The 16,503-nt window shown below is 43.2% G+C and overlaps 1 protein-coding gene across 3 annotated transcripts in view; it reads left to right on the top strand.

The window, feature by feature from the left end:
- Window positions 1–13,387: 13,387 nt before the first annotated feature.
- LOC311264457 (sodium channel protein type 4 subunit alpha B-like) overlaps window positions 13,388–16,503 on the top strand; it is a 26,583-nt gene continuing 23,467 nt past the window's right edge. For 2 of the 3 annotated variants that reach the window (XM_084365328.1, XM_084365327.1), the window contains exons 1-3: window positions 13,657–13,850; window positions 15,998–16,178; window positions 16,386–16,503. The exon at window positions 16,386–16,503 is cut by the window's right edge and continues 20 nt beyond it. In XM_084365328.1, coding sequence (XP_084221454.1) covers window positions 13,747–13,850; window positions 15,998–16,178; window positions 16,386–16,503 — 403 coding nt within the window. In that variant the 5' untranslated portion in view covers window positions 13,657–13,746. Of the gene's footprint in view, window positions 13,631–13,656; window positions 13,851–15,997; window positions 16,179–16,385 lie in introns of those variants that run through there. The other variant, XM_084365329.1, reaches the window with a different exon arrangement.

Below are 16,503 nucleotides of genomic sequence, written 5' to 3'. Positions count from 1 at the left end.
TAGTATCAGAGGTAGTATCAGGTAGTATCAGGTAGTATCAGGTAGTATCAGAGGTGGTATCAGAGGTAGAGTCAGGTAGTATCAGAGGTAGTATCAGGTAGTATCAGGTAGTATCAGAGGTAGTATCAGGTAGTATCAGAGGTAGTATCAGAGGTAGTATCAGAGGTAGTATCAGGTAGTATCAGAGGTAGAGTCAGGTAGTATCAGAGGTAGTATCAGAGGTAGAGTCAGGTAGTATCAGGTAGTATCAGAGGTAGTATCAGAGGTAGTATCAGGTAGTATCAGAGGTAGTATCAGGTTGTATCAGAGGTAGTATCAGAGGTAGTATCAGGTAGTATCAGAGGTAGTATCAGGTTGTATCAGGTAGTATCAGAGGTAGTATCAGGTAGTATCAGAGGTAGTATCAGAGGTAGTATCAGGTAGTATCAGAGGTAGAGTCAGGTAGTATCAGAGGTAGTATCAGGTAGTATCAGGTAGTATCAGAGGTAGTATCAGGTAGTATCAGAGGTAGTATCAGAGGTAGTATCAGAGGTAGTATCAGGTAGTATCAGAGGTAGAGTCAGGTAGTATCAGAGGTAGTATCAGAGCTAGAGTCAGGTAGTATCAGGTAGTATCAGAGGTAGTATCAGAGGTAGTATCAGGTAGTATCAGAGGTAGTATCAGGTTGTATCAGAGGTAGTATCAGAGGTAGTATCAGGTAGTATCAGAGGTAGTATCAGGTAGTATCAGGTAGTATCAGAGGTAGTATCAGGTAGTATCAGAGGTAGTATCAGAGGTAGTATCAGGTAGTATCAGAGGTAGAGTCAGGTAGTATCAGAGGTAGTATCAGAGGTAGTATCAGGTAGTATCAGGTTGTATCAGAGGTAGTATCAGAGGTAGTATCAGGTAGTATCAGGTAGTATCAGAGGTAGTATCAGGTAGTATCAGGTAGTATCAGAGGTAGTATCAGGTAGTATCAGAGGTAGTATCAGAGGTAGTATCAGAGGTAGTATCAGGTAGTATCAGAGGTAGAGTCAGGTAGTATCAGAGGTAGTATCAGAGCTAGAGTCAGGTAGTATCAGGTAGTATCAGAGGTAGTATCAGAGGTAGTATCAGGTAGTATCAGAGGTAGTATCAGGTTGTATCAGAGGTAGTATCAGAGGTAGTATCAGGTAGTATCAGAGGTAGTATCAGGTAGTATCAGGTAGTATCAGAGGTAGTATCAGGTAGTATCAGAGGTAGTATCAGAGGTAGTATCAGGTAGTATCAGAGGTAGAGTCAGGTAGTATCAGAGGTAGTATCAGAGGTAGTATCAGGTAGTATCAGGTTGTATCAGAGGTAGTATCAGAGGTAGTATCAGGTAGTATCAGAGGTAGTATCAGGTAGTATCAGGTAGTATCAGAGGTAGTATCAGGTAGTATCAGAGGTAGTATCAGAGGTAGTATCAGGTAGTATCAGAGGTAGAGTCAGGTAGTATCAGAGGTAGAGTCAGGTAGTATCAGAGGTAGTATCAGAGGTAGAGTCAGGTAGTATCAGGTAGTATCAGAGGTAGTATCAGAGGTAGAGTCAGGTAGTATCAGAGGTAGTATCAGAGGTAGTATCAGGTAGCATCAGAGGTAGTATCAGAGGTAGAGTCAGGTAGTATCAGAGGTAGTATCAGAGGTAGTATCAGGTAGTATCAGGTAGTATCAGAGGTAGTATCAGAGGTAGTATCAGGTAGCATCAGAGGTAGTATCAGAGGTAGAGTCAGGTAGTATCAGAGGTAGAGTCAGGTAGTATCAGAGGTAGAGTCAGGTAGTATCAGAGGTAGTATCAGAGGTAGAGTCAGGTAGTATCAGAGGTAGTATCAGAGGTAGTATCAGGTAGTATCAGAGGTAGAGTCAGGTAGTATCAGAGGTAGAGTCAGGTAGTATCAGAGGTAGTATCAGAGGTAGAGTCAGGTAGTATCAGAGGTAGTATCAGAGGTAGTATCAGGTAGTATCAGGTAGTATCAGAGGTAGTATCAGGTAGTATCAGAGGTAGTATCAGAGGTAGTATCAGGTAGTATCAGAGGTAGTATCAGAGGTAGTATCAGGTAGTATCAGAGGTAGAGTCAGGTAGTATCAGAGGTAGTATCAGAGGTAGAGTCAGGTAGTATCAGAGGTAGTATCAGAGGTAGTATCAGGTAGTATCAGGTAGTATCAGAGGTAGTATCAGGTAGTATCAGAGGTAGTATCAGAGGTAGTATCAGAGGTAGAGTCAGGTAGTATCAGGTAGTATCAGAGGTAGTATCAGAGGTAGTATCAGAGATGCAGCATTGGCGAGCCATACCTGTGTGAATGGATAACTGGCGGCGCGGAGCGGGGCGTGTCGATCTGATGGTGTTCACAGTCTGATAACTAAACAGATCCTTCACTCAGGAAAATAAAGAGAAATGTCCCAAAAAGCAACGTTACAGGACCAAACAACAGTAACGTAGTAACTGGATGTGTTTTTGGCAACTTATATGAGGAAAAAATACTGCAGTTATACGTGGAGTCTGTCCTCCCGTCTGTCATCCCGTCTGTCCTCCCATCTGTCCTCCTGTCTGTCCTCCTGGCTGTCATCCTGACTGTCACCCTGTCCGTCCTCCTCACCAACTGTTTGTCGCGGTGAAAAAAATCACTGTGACGGTGAGTTACTGTTGTCATGGTGACCGTCAGCCCTCCCGACTGAGACTTCAGTGAACTTTCCCCCAGAAAACAGCCTCCCTCCCTGCGAGTGACAGAGTCAGACAGCGTCCTGTTTACTGATGGCGATTATGTAATTATGTAATTTAGAGTGAAAAACGTAACGTTGTCACTTTCAGGATGTTTGGTGGGTCAGGATCTCATCACAACACATTATAACAACATCATATGATTATAAACAGTTGAAACACATTGAAAAAAACACACAGACGTCATCATCATGACGCGCACCGTTATCATCATGACGTGTACCGTCACACCTCTTTTGGATCCATAGCGCCGGCTTTCTGTGTGAATTACACACTGGTTCGTCTTTATGCCGGAGCTGCTTGGTTCTGTGTGAACAACCAACGGCAGAGAATTGGCGAACCGCTGCTTCAGAGATAATGTGGCGACTCTGTTTGAAAAGGGCTTGTGATCATCTACACACATTTCAAATACTAATGATACGTCATCATTTTAGTGTGTTAGTGGAGGGATAAGACATGTTGTTGCTTATCTGATGCTAGCATGCTATCACCAACATGTTGTTGCTTATCTGATAGATGCTAACATGCTATCACCAACATGTTGTGGCAGAAACAATTAAAGCTTTTTAGCAGCACCTGTTTGCAGTGCACTCATGGATGTAATAGATTACTTTGATATTGTAGAAAACAACAGGGGAGTTCTGCAGAGCCTCTGATTTCTAAGTGGATTCATGGTCGTTATTCTGGATGGACATCAGAGATGATGATATCCTCAGGAAGTGAAGACACACTGAATCAGATGAGTTCACATTTCACCCAGCCACCAAGACATTTTTGACTTGAATTCACTTTCTTGAATATCTTAGCCTCCCCCTCAGCTCTCCGGCGCCACCCTGGGGAAGCTTCTGGCTTCATTCTGCTGAATGTCATTTCCTGTGTGTTGGTGACTCATTCCAGATGTTTGGATCTGGATCCTTGTCCTCCAGGACTTTCAGCCTCTCCTCTGGTCTCTGCTGTCTTCCTCTTGTTTCGCCTCTCTGTGTGAATGCTGGGATTCAGTTTTGCCATCATGTGCAGGTGTGTTCTGTCCTCTGCCAGGTGTCCAGGTGGAGACAAGGTCATGTGACATCTGAATTTAACCTAACGTACATTTAGAAGAATCAGAATCAGCTTTATTGGCCAAGTATATGAAATACAAGGAATTCACTTTCGTTTTGTTCGCACACGGTGTACATAGACGTAAACATGAACATAAACATGAACATAACATAACAAACATTCAACTAGAAAGAACAAGAACAACAAAGAACAGTAAGTTAAAAAAGCGTTCAGAGGTCCGGTCTATTATAAATATATATTTAAGTTGTACCTGTACTGTACATAATTGAACAACATAAATCCTCACTGTTAATAATAACAGTGAGGATTTATGTTGTTCAATTATGTACAGGTAGTATATATATATATATATATATATATACACACATATAAAGTGCAAAGTGGATGGTTTTGGAGTCAGGTCTTTAAAAAGAAGTTTGCTTTAGCTTTTCGTAGCGCAGATGTTACTTTATTTCGTGCTGAAGTAAAATTTTGGCGGACAATGATTAGACCAGTTTTTAGTCAGGTTTTTAGTAGGAGATCTCTAACTTTTAACAGTGCAAGGCACTCGCTATTAAACCAGGGAAGTGAGCTGGATCGCCTGGTCCTAGAGCTCCATGTCCTATAGAAGGACAGAACCTCCTTGATTTTTTGGGAGAAGGAGTCAGCACTCTGGTTTAGATCATTGCAGGCAATTAAAATGTCCCATTCTAATTCCTTGAGGGCTTTGTTGACATTTTGCTGTTGGTTCCTAGGGATGAAGTTGTGGTATGGGGGTTTCTGAGGCAGGTATGTGTGAGAATTTAGAAGGCGTTTTTTATTGAGTTTACAGGAGAAAAAAAACACATTATGATCAGATGGTCCTGTGAGAAGGTTGTGAGTCTTAGTGATTCTTTCCGGTTTATTTGAGAACAACAGGTCAATTCTAGTTTTAGAGTAGTTTGTTATCCTGGTTTGTTGGTCAATTAATTGTGTTAAGTTAAAAGAATCAGTAATTATCTTGAAATTTTTCCTGTCTTTCTTGTTATCCCAATTTACATTAAAATCGCCAATCAAAATTATTTCCTTTCTGTGATTAAGTGATTTAAGTAAGGCCTTGAGCTGATCATAAAATCCTGTGTTAGCTGAGGGTTTGCGGTACATGCAGATGACAGTAAATGACATTTTGTCAGAAAGGGAGATGTCTACCACAACACATTCTAGATCGATTTCTCTAGGTAAGTCTATCTGACAACATTTAAGAGTGCTTTTGACATACAGTAGGATCCCCCCACCTTTTCCATGGTCTCTATCTTTCCTAAAAGCTTGATAATCTGGCATTGTTATAGCCGCTTCAGGTGATGAGGAGGATAGCCAGGTTTCTGTGAGTCCCAGAAAGTCTATGTTTGACTTGCTCAGTAGATGTTACAGTTGTTCTCGCTTGGGAACAATACTGCGGACATTTAAGTGACCACCAAGTAAACCCTTGGTTTTACATTTCGGGTCCCATATTGATCTTGCGAAGAGACTCTGAGACTACACACGTTTGGCTCAAGTGAACCAAAGCATGTAACTTGTAATAAAGTGAAGCTAACATTGAGTCAACACAATCCCGTCTTTTATCTTCCACATAGAGCTGTCATTAATGAGGAGCGTTTCACCACTAAATAGCGAGTAGTCTTTGACGCGTCCTCCCATGCTACGGGCTGTCTATCTTTAAATGAATGCTTGATAGCTGGCCCTAATCTGAATCCTGAGTTACTGAGTATCCTGTTAAAGTTCAAGCTCCATAGAGTGGCATTCATGGCTTACATTACAAGAGCCTTTTTGCAGATCTCCATTAGAGAGCAAGACCGAGATGTATTAAGATTTCTCTGGACTGATGACTTGCCTAAAAAACATGGAAAACCAAACATCAACATTATGCGAATCACCAGCGTTCCATTTGGAGCTTCACCCAGTCCCTTTCTATTAGCTGCAACCATAAGGCATCATGTGTAAAAATACCAACAAGCATATCCTGTGGTCACATCTATCCTGGACAAGTGTTTGTATGTGGATGACTTGATTTGCAGTGTACGGAGTGAAGAGGAAGCTATCAGCGTATCAATGCAAGCCAAAGCAATTTTTAAAGATGCTCACGTGAATCTGTAAATGGAGCTCAAACTCTGAAGATCTGAACACCCTGTGGAAGGAGAAAATGGAAAACACAGTATAAGTGGGAAAAACACTGTGTTAAAAGTTTTTGGATTAACATGGAGAACTGAGCAAGATGACTTCACCTTTGATTTAAGAAACCTGCTTGACTTTTTAAAGGATAAGAGTGATGCAAAAAGAGGAGTGTTACAAGCCGCATCCCACATATTTGATCCTGTGGGATTTCTTTCCCCTTTTACCATCAGAGTGAAATGTCTTTTTCAAAAAATGTGGGAATGTGGACTGAAATGGGACAATGAGTTGCCTGAAGATCTGGCATATCTGTGGCATCAGTGGTGTGAGGAGCTGCCTGACATCAGGAATATTAAAATTGCCAGATGTTATAATGCAGCGCTTGTGAAGCAGGATGCACCTGTGAATCTAGAAGTGCATGTCTTCAGTGATGCCAGTGAAAGTGCTTATTGTGCAGCTGCCTATCTACGCCTCATTCCAGAAGATGGTGAGTGCATTGTAACACTTATAACTTCTAAAACAAGAGTAGCTCCACTAAAAAAAGTTACATTACCCAGACTTGAGTTACTGGGCGCTCTCATTGGAGCTAGACTTAGGAACTATGTCATCACACATCTTGACATGGAAAAGACCCAAGTGAAACTGTGGACTGACTCAATGATAACTTTGCATTGGATCAAGAGTTCTGCTTAACAGTGGAAACCCTTTGTGGAAAATCGAGTCCGAGAAATACAGAGTTTAACTTCACCAGGACAGTGGCGTCACTGCAGTCGAAGTGATAATCCTGCAGATGTTGCGACTAGAGGAATCAGTGTGAATCAATTAAAAGACAATTAAAACTGGCTCAAACAAAGAGAAGTACAGTTCTGTGAACCCGAACCAGAACCACATGTGAGTGTTGAAGTTGTAAATGAAAGTGTGTCAGTCATGGAAGTTGCAAAACTGACTTGCTATGAAAATACCGTGGAAATGGATTTGAAAAATTATAGTGCCCTCAACCGAGTTTTACATGTGACTGCTTGGATTAAAAGGTTCATTTACAATGCTAAAGAGAAAACAAAACGTCTTGGACCATTGACAGCAGAGGAAATCTTTGATGCGGAGCTGTATTGGATTCAGGTAACACAGAGGAAAAGTTTCTTTCATGAGATTTCCAGGATAAAGACAAGTCAAGGAATTTCCTCTCAGTCTAAAGTCCAGCCTCTTAACCCTTTTTTGGATGATCAAGGAATTTTAAGAGTTGGAGGCAGATTACAGATGGCTCATTTGAAATTCAAACAAAAGCATCCCTGCAATCTTCCCTCTGATGATAAATTCTCAGAATTGATAGTGAAAAGATGCCACCAACAAGTAATGCATTCTGGTCTGCAAGATACTCTTAATCAAGTGCGAGAAAGATTCTGGATACTGAAAGGAAGACAGATGTCCAAAAGAACTGTAAATGCTTGTTTCCTCTGCCGTAAACACAAAGCAAAGCCTGCTCAGCAGATTCCGCTCCTTTACCTGCGTATCGAATTGAAGAAGCTCCTCCCTTTGAGAACACTGGTGTGGATTTTACCGGACCCTTGTACTGTTAGTTACAAGACAAAGTTTATATTGCTCTTTTCACCTGTGCAGTAACTCGTGCGATCCATTTGGAATTAGTGTCTGATATGACAACAGAAAAATTCCTATTGGCTTTTAGACGTTTTGTGTCACGAAGAGGACTTTGTAAAACTATATATTCAGACAATGCAAAGACTTTCAAAAGAGCTAATGTGGGACTAAGTATGTTATGGGATTCTCTGTCATCAAAAGAAGTCCAGGAAGTCTTTGCAGGAAAGTGCATATCCTGGAAGTTCATCATGGAAAAGGCCACTTGGTGGGGCGGAATGTGGGAGAGACTGGTACGCTCAGTGAAAACCTGCTTACGTAAAGTGATTGGTAAGGCATCTTTGCATTATGAAGAAGTTGAAACCATTCTGACTGAAGTGGAAGCTGTGGTTAACTCTCGTCCCATCACTTTTACCCACACAAGCAGTGAAGATCCTGTCCCACGATCTCCTTCTCACTTTTTGATTGGTCAGCGTCTGACAGCGCTCCCCCCAGCTGTCAGCATAACATCAGCAGTTCCTGACGTGAGTAAAACCCAGTTGGTAAAACGGTCGAGATATAGGCAACGGATTGTGAAAATGTTCTGGTATCGATGGCGAAAAGAATATCTTATGGAACTGAGATCCGCACACATCTCATCTTCTGTTAAAAGACCTTCTGACTTAAAGACTGGAGATGTTGTGTTAATCAATGAGAATAAACTGCCGAAACACCTCTGGAAAATTGTCAGAATCACAGAAGTTTATTTTGGGAGGGATGGAAAAGTTCGCTCATGCCTTGTTATGCTTCCTTCTAGGACTACTTTGAGAAAACCTGTACAGCTGCTTTACCCTCTTGAACTCTCTTAGTGATGAGCTGACTCATCACTCTCTCTCATCGGTCGGAGTGTGTTGCAGCTCTTCTGGTGTTCAAAACAAGCGCACCTTGCCTGCGGTCCCAGCGGTTATCAATGGGCGGATTGCAATTATTACAAAATGCAGGTGTCGCACTTTTTTTATCAAGAAAATGTAATAATTTGGTGCATTAAGAAAAACTGCACTAAATGAGTGTTACTGGCACGAACATTATCGGTGCACTGAAGTGTTGGAAGACATACACTCATGCAATCTGGATTATGTTATGCAAATATTATACATGATAGAAAGCAGACACAAAACAAATATGGAACAGAAAATGTAACAAATTTTGCCCTTTATCTGTAGTTATAGGATATGTAAAACAAACCCTCACAATATATATGAGTGAAAAGTAGTCTACAGACAAGAGCTGACAACTTTTTCTCAAAATTCTAGCAAAGAAAAAAGTAACTCGCTCAATACATTTGAAATTGTTTACTGTAGTAGACTTATATACGAAGTACCCAAGGGTATTGCTGGCATACCAGAAAAAAATAAAATAAAAATCATATAACTTTATAATCGTTATAATGTGATCAGCTGGAGGGACACCTAGGGCGCCTCGGGTCCGTTGTCACGCTGCGGTCTCCAATCAGACACTCCGATTGGACAAACCTCCACAGTCAGCATGAAATGATAATGACAGTATAAATATGTCAATGAAACTGAGACTATCCAGGTGGATTCATGGCTTCATTTCCGCCCCCTCCATCCAAGACCAACTTATCATGTTATAATGTGACTCTGATATATATACATATATCTATTTATATATATATTCTGGTATGGTAGCAGTTGGTATGGTAGCCGCTTCCGTAAATGTGTATCTATGTACCGTAAAGATTCATAATGCCACACATTTGGCGGGTGTTAGCCTACTGTAATTTAGAGCACTGGTAGAATGTATGCATGTGCTACTGCCAGCCACAGGGGGGAGATACAAACATTTTGGCTTCAGTTTAGGGGAGCAATTTTGTCCTCTATAGCTTACACTTCAGCTGGAAAATAAACAGAAGGCAACATGATGAAAGGTATTAGAGCCCGACCGATATATTGGCTGTTATCTGCATTTATAATGGCCGATAAATTAATATTTAAAAAATAAAATAAATAAAAAAAAAATATATATATACAGACCCTTTCCAAAAAATTAGAATATCATGGAAAAGTTTATTTATTTCCATAATTCCATTCAAAAAGTTAAACTTTCATAGATTATAGGTTCAGGGCCCACAATTTAAACGATTTCAAGTATTTATTTGTTTATTTGTACATAATTTGGGCTTCCAGCTCATAAAACCCACGAAAACAGGAATTCAAAAAATTAGAATACTGTGAAGAAATCACCGTTTACTTCTCAGTTTTTGCAGAAAAAAAAGAAATAAATTAGGATCACATCAAATCAATCAAAATATGGTACTTTCAAAACGATATGTCAGTCTTCAATACTTGGTTGGGAATCCCTTTGCCTTAATCACTGCCTCGATGCACCGTGGCATTGAGGCCATCAGCCTGTGGCATTGCCTGGGAGTTATGGAAGCCCAGATTTCCTTGATGCTTGCTGTCAGCTCTTCTTTGTTTTTGGGTCTGGTGCCCCTCATTCTCCTCTTGATAATACCCCATAGATTCTCAATGGGGTTTAGGTCCGGCGAGTTGGCTGGCCAGTCAAGCACTGTGATGGCATGGGCATCAACCCAGGTTCTGGTGCTTCTGGCGGTATGGGCAGGGGCCAGGTCCTGCTGGAAGATGAAATCTGCATCTCCATACAGATCCTCAGCAGAAGGAATCATGAAGTCCTCTAAAACATTCTGGTAGACTGTTGCAGTGACCTTGGATTTAAGAAAGGAGAGTTTACCAACACCTGCACCGGACATTGCACCCCAAATCATGACTGACTGTGGATATTTCACACTGGACCTCAAGCAGCTTAGATTCTGTTCCTCACCCGTCTTCCTCCAAACCCTTGGACCTTGATTCCCGAATGAAAGGCACACTTTACTTTCATCGGAAAAGAGGACCTTGGACCACTGGCCAACAGTCCAGTCCTTCTTCTCCTTGGCCCAGTTGAGACGCTTCCTACGTTGGCTCAGGCTCAGAAGTGGCTTGACCCGAGGAACCCGACAGTTGTAGCCCATCTCTCGGATGCGTCTGAATGTGGTGGTTTTTGAAGCTGTGACTCCCGCCTCATTCCACTCTTTCTGAATCTCTGCCAGATTCTTGAATCTTCTCTGTTTGATAATCGGCTGAAGCCCACGGTCATCTCTTCTGCTGGTGCATCTTCTCCTGCCACATTTTGCCCTTCCACTAGACTTTCCATTGATATGCTTGGACACAGCACTCTGTCAACAGCCAGCCTCCTTAACTATGAACTTTTGTGGCTTACCCATCCTATGGAGGGTATCAATGATGGTCTTCTGGCCAGTTGTCAAGTCTGCAGTCTTCCCCATATTCCCCATATATATATATATATATATATATATATATATATATATATCGGCCGATATATCGGAATGTCAGATTTTTAAATCACCAAATATTTCTATCGGTCTCGGCCTTAAAAATCCTTGATCGGTGGGGCTCTAAAAGGTCTGAACAAAGAACAGATTTCAGACTCAGAAAATGTCTTTTAGAATTTTGTGTTGATTGATTTGCAACTAATATGAAATGCTAAAGGTGCGTTCACACCGGACCTTTTATTTTTGTCGCTGGCGACAAGTTTACATATTAAGTTAATGCAAACGAGCGACTGAGCGATTAATCGCTCAGGCGAAATGTCGCTGGGGCTCTGAGCGACAGCGTCCGAGCGACGGAGCGAAAAAACGCTCTGTCGCTCGAGTTGAGAAACCCCAACTCTCTGGCCGTCAGTCGCTTGTCGCTCAGCGCTGACTGGCTGCCGTAATCTATATGTAGGCCTAATTATGACAACTACTGAAACCATGTAAACGTAATACAACTCCACCGGTCCGGAAGAGCAAAGCCGGCTTTACGTTGACACACACAAACACACCCACACACACACCGGAGACAAATGGCCAGGCGCTCTGGGATGGAGCGCCTGTGGTTGGTGTCCAACCGGGCAATTCCTGCCTCCGATTCTCGCCAACAGCTCGTCAAACTGGGCCGTTGTCAGCCGCGTATACCGTTGAAAACGGGAAGAAATGAGCACCTCCGAGCGACGTGAAATTCTCTGGAATCGCTTGAATGACGTTATCAGAGCGATCTGTTGAATTGTGCCGACGAGCGACTGCAGCTGAGCAACCGAGCGATTTTTTTGGAGCGACATGAGCGACAGCGACAAAAATAAAAGGTCCGGTGTGAACGCACCTTAACAGATAAAAGAACAAACTTTTAAGCTAACGATCTGGTTAGCAATGATAAATTAAACTAGCAGATGCACGACAATTCATGCTGGTATGCTTAAAGTCAATGTCGTTCTGATGGTATAATTTTTTTTCTAATTAAGACATCCATTTTGGTGGTTTATTACATAATGCACCAAATTATTACATTTTCTTGATAAAAAAGTGCAACACCTGCATTTTGTAATTACTGATGCAATATGTAAGAACTTATTACATAATGCAGCAAAGTTTATTACATATTGTGTTCAAGAATTTTATTACAAAATGTGGCAGATTATTACAAAATTGCGGCGTTATTACATAATGAAGTGAAAATTTATTACATTATTACATAATGGGGCGTTATTACATAATGTGGTGCTACAAGGTGTATTGATGGGAGCACTGTTCGAAATCCCCGCTGCCTGAACTTAACGAGCGCGCCGGCTCGTTTGCCCCGTCTGCGTCTCCTCCTGAGCATCCCATAGAGAGTCTACATTCAGCTCACGTGTGGTCTACATTCAGCTCACATGTGGTCTACATTCGGCTCACACGTGGTCTACATTCGGCTCACACGTGGTCTACATTCGGCTCACACGTGGTCTACATTCAGCTCACACGTGGTCTACATTCAGCTCACACGTGGTCTACATTCGACTCACACGTGGTCTACATTCAGCTCACACGTGGTCTACATTCGGCTCACACGTGGTCTACATTCAGCTCACACGTGGTCTACATTCGACTCACACGTGGTCTACATTCAGCTCACACGTGGTCTACATTCGACTCACACGTGGTCTACATTCAGCTCACACGTGGTCTACATTCGACTCACACGTGGTCTACATTCGACTCACACGTGGTCTACATTCAGCTCACACGTGGTCTACATTCGACTCACACGTGGTCTACATTCGACTCACACGTGGTCTACATTCAGCTCACACGTGGTCTACATTCGACTCACACGTGGTCTACATTCGACTCACACGTGGTCTACATTCAGCTCACACGTGGTCTACATTGGGCTCACACGTGGTCTACATTCGACTCACACGTGGTCTACATTCAGCTCACACGTGGTCTACATTCGACTCACACGTGGTCTACATTCAGCTCACACGTGGTCTACATTCGGCTCACACGTGGTCTACATTCGCCTCACACGTGGTCTACATTCAGCTCACACGTGGTCTACATTCGGCTCACACGTGGTCTACATTCGGCTCACACGTGGTCTACATTCAGCTCACATGTGGTCTACATTCGACTCACACGTGGTCTACATTCAGCTCACACGTGGTCTACATTCAGCTCACACGTGGTCTACATTCGACTCACACGTGGTCTACATTCAGCTCACATGTGGTCTACATTCAGCTCACATGTTGGCAGTGAAATATTGTTTTTCATGAAGAGATGAGCAGACTTCTCATTAATAAACAATTCAATCCTCTGTTTCTTCTCTGTCTGAACTGTGTGTGTCTGTGTGCACGTGTGTGTGTGTGCACGTGTGTGTGTGTGTGTCTGATGCTTTCACTGTTTCCAGGAACAGATCATAATGTTCTGTAGAAGATATGTGGACAACAGGAAGTGTGTACAACCAGCTGTTTTACTTCTCTCTCTCTCTCTCACGTTATGTGTGTGTGTGTTTGTGTGTGTGCGTGCGTCTGTGTGCGCACTACAATGAGTTGAGTCTTGGCAGTGACACAATGAAGTCTGAAGATGGAGAACAGGCCGAGTTGAAGCAGAGTCATGTAGAGCTGTAGTTCAAACACCGTGTCCATGGCAACGGCTTCAGAGCAGGGAGGAGCCAACATGGCCGACACTGAAGACCGTGTTGACCGAACCCTGCAGATGTATGACTCTGGATGATCCCACTGAAGATAAAAACAGTGAGTGAGGCAAGGAGTGGCAGAAGACTTAAGACTCAATCAGACACACACACAGACAGTGAGGACAGACAGAAAGCAAGGACAGGTGAGACAGGTGGCAGCTGGCAGCCAAAGTGATGACAGGTAGGAAAATGTCACTTTTGGAGTTTTGGCGGAGCAAAAGGGAGAGAGAAGCACTTCTGAGGAGAGCCAATCAGCTGAGACTTCTTCCTTCACAGCTGTAAGTCTGGTTTCATTTTCATTATTTACTTGTTTACGTCCCACTAACGTGAATGTGTTCAGTGACAGGATGTTCTGTGACACTATATCACACAATGTGCACAGCAGTCTGCTTTAAATTTGAACTGAATCTCCAGAAATGATCCAAATAAAAAGTGAATGTGTTCCTATGAATAATTAGAGGTGCATGAGCAACACGTATTTATATAACCCAAAAAATGGGCCTTTAGAACCGAGCTCAGGAGGATCCACAGCGGACGATCCCTGTCCAGGACGGACACACGGGCTGCTGCCTCTGAGGCCTAAAGGTCCGTGAAAGGTCCGTTTTTTGATCCGAACCAACGCGAGGATGATACATTGTTTCAATTTTGAGTCGGTCCGGTTTGCGTTCACAAAGGCCAAACCCAAACGGTCCAAAACCTGTAAACAAAACTCACGTGGCCGCAACGCCCTTCTTTTGTTGGTCAAACTGTTGAGGCGGTAGTCAGCACATCTGTACATCAGACCGGAGCCTGCTGTACATCACGGGCCTGCTTATTGTTACACTGGTGCTGATCCGGAGCGCTTACACGCAAACTTTAATGGACCGCGCGTATGAACGCCTCACTGAGCAAGAAGTAGACGACAGGCAGTGATGAGGTGAGGGCCGACTAGATGAGACCATGACGCTTTGTCTCAGCAGCGGGACCAGTGAGGGAAGCAGACGGTCACAACGTGTAAAAATCACAAAGTCGGCTCATCACGAAAGCAGCTCTTGTTGATAGAATCCACGCATCTCCCTGAATGAATGAATGAATGAATTAATGCCCTACTGTAGCCCCCCCCGGGACCACCTCCACGAGGCGGACCAGGGTGTGGTTGTTTGGTCCGCCCCAGAGTTCGCGGCCAGCGTTCACACCCACCCAAACGGACCGCACCATGGGGCAAACGCTCCACAGTTCGGTTTAACCGGACTAAACAAGGCTGGTGTGCACGCGCCGTGAGACGAGCTCTCCCTCCGGAGCTTCACTTCTCCGAAAGCATCGAGGCAAGTTACTGAACAGCCGTCTTTTGAGTAAAAACCGCACACTGGGGATCTGAACGGTTACTTTCTACATGAAAACATATTAAAACTTAATAAAGTGACATATTAACAGCGCTGCAGCGGGAAATAAAACAGCTTTGCGCCTGTTTTACAACTACCGCTGCAGGGCGCCACGAAATGCATTGCGGGAAACTTGCATCCTGCGGTGTGAACGGCGTCGGTCTGCTGAAGTAGCACGCTGAATCCCACATTCAGTGCAGTATACAGTGTATACTAACGCAGTAGTAGGCAGCACGGTAGTACAGCCACAGACGTACAACAGAGGACAAACTCACAGTTTTCATCTGATTATAACTAACAGCTGTTTCCATCGTCCACTAATCTGTTGATTATCGTCTGGATTCATTTATCAGTTGTTTGGTCCCTGAAATGTAGAAAAGATCAGATCAGATGTTTTTTATTTACTGTCAGAGGAGAAAGAAACATTAACAGGCTGACAGCAGAAGATGGAGACACCCGTGAATCCACCGTCAATACACTGAAGGTTTTATCAGTTTAACATTTACACAGACAAGTTTTCATCTGACAGACTTCCATGTGACCAAAGACAGGCTGAATATTCACAGTAAGATGGTTCACACCGACAGGTGTGCGTCACACCTACACACCTACAGTAAGCTTTACACATACGTGATGAGTCATCGACAAGGTTTTGACAAGTGTGCAGCCGTTAAAGTCGTGAGTTAAGACTTCACTTCATCCCTGTGTCTTCTGTCTTCTTGGGACGGTTCTGATTATTATCAGATGTCACAGGTCATAATTAATGATATCTACATGAGCTGATGTATCTATAGTAATGATCTTTAAAGGTTATGATGTCAACTATAAAAGCTTTCATCTGGGGGACAGATGTTTATGTTGCAGTGCCACATTTGGCCCACATGCTGCTGTCTGATGCCACCGGCTCTGATCCAAGAGGCGTCTTCAGTCCGGTTGACTTCTATATGACTGAATCTTACTTTTAGGGTGAACTGTTCCTTTAATGTAAATCAGAGGTGCAATCAATAACATTGATGGTCTCTTCGTACTTCAGGTTATTGGTTTCATTCCTCCTCTCTAAACAGGAAACAGTTGCTCGGTGACAGTGGCGTGCGGGCGGGGCTGCAGAACAGCAGGGTGGTGTCTCTGCTGCCCCCTGTTGGTACAGAAGTGTTCAGACGCTTCACACCGACCTCACTGGAGGAGATCCAACAGCGTCATGAAGCAGAGGAGAAGGAGCAGGAGAGGAGGAAGAAGATGGAAGAGGTAAATAACTCAACAATCACCTTTTAGCTGTCAGTAACACAGAACCAGAACCCTGATGGTGCTGACTCAGGCTGACTGCATTACAGGGTCCTCAGAAATCCTAAAACTTTGGACATGAGCTAAACAAACGTCTTCATCTGTCTTTGCTTTTAATTAAAGTGTAAAACCAAACTCTCCTTTCTGATTGGCTGGCTCTCTGATTGACAGGTAGCAGAGAAAGAACAGCCCAAACCAGCCAGTGACCTAGAGGCTGGGAAGTTCCTCCCATTCATCTACGGGGAACCGCCCCCTGAGCTTCTTAAGACACCATTGGAGGAGCTGGATC

This window comes from Pagrus pagrus (genome assembly GCF_965226575.1).
Source record: "Pagrus pagrus genome assembly, chromosome: 10".
NCBI classification, from domain to species: Eukaryota; Metazoa; Chordata; class Actinopteri; order Spariformes; family Sparidae; genus Pagrus; species Pagrus pagrus.
The sequence above is the reverse complement of the archived record's forward strand: the minus strand, read 5'-3'. Positions and strand labels throughout refer to the sequence as shown.